The sequence below is a fragment of the Cynoglossus semilaevis genome, chromosome W (assembly GCF_000523025.1).
Source record: "Cynoglossus semilaevis isolate Cse_v1.0 chromosome W, Cse_v1.0, whole genome shotgun sequence".
Classification (NCBI taxonomy): Eukaryota; Metazoa; Chordata; class Actinopteri; order Pleuronectiformes; family Cynoglossidae; genus Cynoglossus; species Cynoglossus semilaevis.
Window position 1 is genome coordinate 2,003,750 of NC_024327.1, and position 2,444 is coordinate 2,006,193.

Here is a 2,444-nt window from a genome sequence, read left to right on the forward strand (position 1 = left end):
ACTTGTTTTTACTCACCAGAGGCACCGAAACGTGTGACGTAAAAAAAAATCTTTAAAGGAAAGAGAAGTCGACGCTTATCAAAGCGTAATTAGTTCAACTCGTTGAAAAAAAAAAGAGAAAATACAAAAAAATATCTTTCTTGTATTTGTAAATAAAGAAATTTCTTTATTTTCGTTATTTTATTTTTCTTTTTAAAACATAAATAATAAACTGACAAGAAAGGACTAAAGCCTAGAAAGAAAAAAAATAATTGTGTAAACTTTTTTTTTAATGTGGAGCCGATTCAGTGGCGCCACCCCACGTCCGGAAAGCGTTGAACACTTTGACAACTTGCTTTTTGGGGGGGCGGGGGTCTTTTACATTTGAAACACAAACACGAACATTTAACACAAGTACTTTGTTTACAAAAAATACAAATCGGTAATTTTGGGTGATTTGGTTGGTTTAAGCTCAGTTCACTGAACTGTGTCCGGCCTTGAAATATTCAAGTACGCGATACAGTCTCCAGGCAGAAGGTCCAGGAGAACACCAGTTCCTCCTGTCGTTCACACCACTTCATCTTCTTCGCTGTCTGCTTCTTCTGCAGACGTTTCTCTAGTCTCTCCAGGTAGTAGGCATTTCAGAAGGGCCGTTCGAACATGTTTTTCATCTGTAAACGACGTGGTTAATTACAGATCGTCTGTGCTAAATATGCCCAACAAGTCCTCCAAAAATATACTGTACCTTCATTTTTACACTTAGGGAGCAGACGATGTAACTGTTGTGTGTTGTACCGGATCAGAAACTTCTGGCACGTTCTAATTGTTCCTAGAAAAGATTTTGTTAATACACGCGTTCAGTGAGCCGTTGTTAAAGTTGATACAGTTGTTGATATTTTCTTACCTCCTACATGCAAACAGTTTAGAAAACATGGGATTTTCTGCCCACGGGTTTCCATACACGTTATGAAAGGCAGTGCGGACCACAGGAGTTTGTAACAACGTTTGGGAAAACGGAGAAATACCATCCCGGTGTGTGCATTCATGTATTTCACTGGGGAAAAAAACAAGGGAAAATAACCACGTGGTAAGTTGTTGATTTACGGAGAAATGAGGAAATAAGTACAGTAGTCTCTCGCTATTTCGCGGATTCACGACATCGCGTTTTTTTTAAACTGCAAATATAAAATTTGGATCTGCGAGAGATGTCACAGGAATGGGACGACGATACGGTTCGATCGGTCCAATTTTAGCAACAAAATCGACGACGTCGTGACTGCCTATGAGCTACTCTTCGACTGGAAAAAGAAGCAGCAGAAGCAACTGCCGATGACGATATATTTGCAGCCTCGCAAAAAAAAGCCGGTTCCTGCTACTACTACGGATAAACCTTCGGAAACCGTGGAAGAGGTGCCCCAAGAAATGGCACCACTCCGTGGAGAGACGTGAAGTCAATCAACGGCTGCGCAGTAAAAGTCATCATCATTTTACTGCGCATAAATATCGTGTCAATACTTCGCGGAAATTCACCTATGTACCGCGATAAACGAGGGACCACTGTAGTACAAATCTGCTCGAGCCTCGATTCAGAACACTGTCTGGAGGTTTAATCGTTATCATTTTACATTTCACAGTAAAGTACATGTAATGTATACTTTAAATTTTTTTTACACTTCTTTCTCTCTCTCTTACCCGATACACCGATAATACACTGAGCTGCTCCATAGTCGCCGTGAATGCGAGCCACAGCTGTCCGCACTGCCGTCATCACAGCCCGGTCGTCCAGCAGCAACAGACGGCTCTTGTCTGTTACGTTAATTTCACACAGCAAATACCTGTCGACACGGGTGAATCAGTAGGAATACTTCAACTAAATACTTAACACAACTTCACCGACGAAACGTGTGTTTACCTGGACTTTATCCGCACCATCTTTGCTCCAAGTCTTCTTCTTCTTCTGCGTGAACTTCCGTCAACAATGTAAAAATCTGTCAGGAGGGTTCTCGAGCCGCCACCTGCTGGTGACAGTCAAGACACTGCAACGTTTTAATGTATAGTACTTGTTTATTAGACAATTTACACGGGGTTTAGCTAGATAATAAAACAATTTAAGAAATCGTAAGATATACACTGTTCGACTCGCGCATGCGTTTTCCCTGTGATATACTTTAAGCTACTCATTGGCAGGAGAGGTTTATTTTTTAGAAAAGGCAAAATAACGGACTCCAAATTAACCAGCTCGATTAAAACCAAGATGGCCTACAAGGGCTCTGGCATTAACGTAGACCTCTCGTAAGTGTAACGTCAAAGGAAATAGTAGCCTGATTTTCCAGAAACGACGGAAAACATTGCGGTTTTTTTCCCCATCCACTCCATTAGTTTAACCCCAAGACGCCCAGGTGAAGAGCAAACCGGACGAGCGGGACTGTAAACCATTCACACCCGTCTGTAACTATGACAACCGT

The 2,444-nt window shown here is 41.6% G+C and overlaps 1 protein-coding gene across 1 annotated transcript; it reads right to left on the minus strand.

The window, feature by feature from the left end:
- Window positions 1-143: 143 nt before the first annotated feature.
- Window positions 144-2,386, minus strand: LOC103396928 (ribonuclease P/MRP protein subunit POP5-like). Its single transcript, XM_008335173.3, has 5 exons — window positions 1,892-2,386; window positions 1,672-1,814; window positions 884-1,033; window positions 725-808; window positions 144-650 (listed from the first exon to the last, which is right to left on the minus strand). The coding sequence occupies exons 1-5, from the start codon at window positions 1,909-1,911 to the stop codon at window positions 547-549; spliced, it is 501 nt and encodes a 166-aa protein (XP_008333395.1). The 5' UTR covers window positions 1,912-2,386; the 3' UTR covers window positions 144-546.
- Window positions 2,387-2,444: the final 58 nt, after the last annotated feature.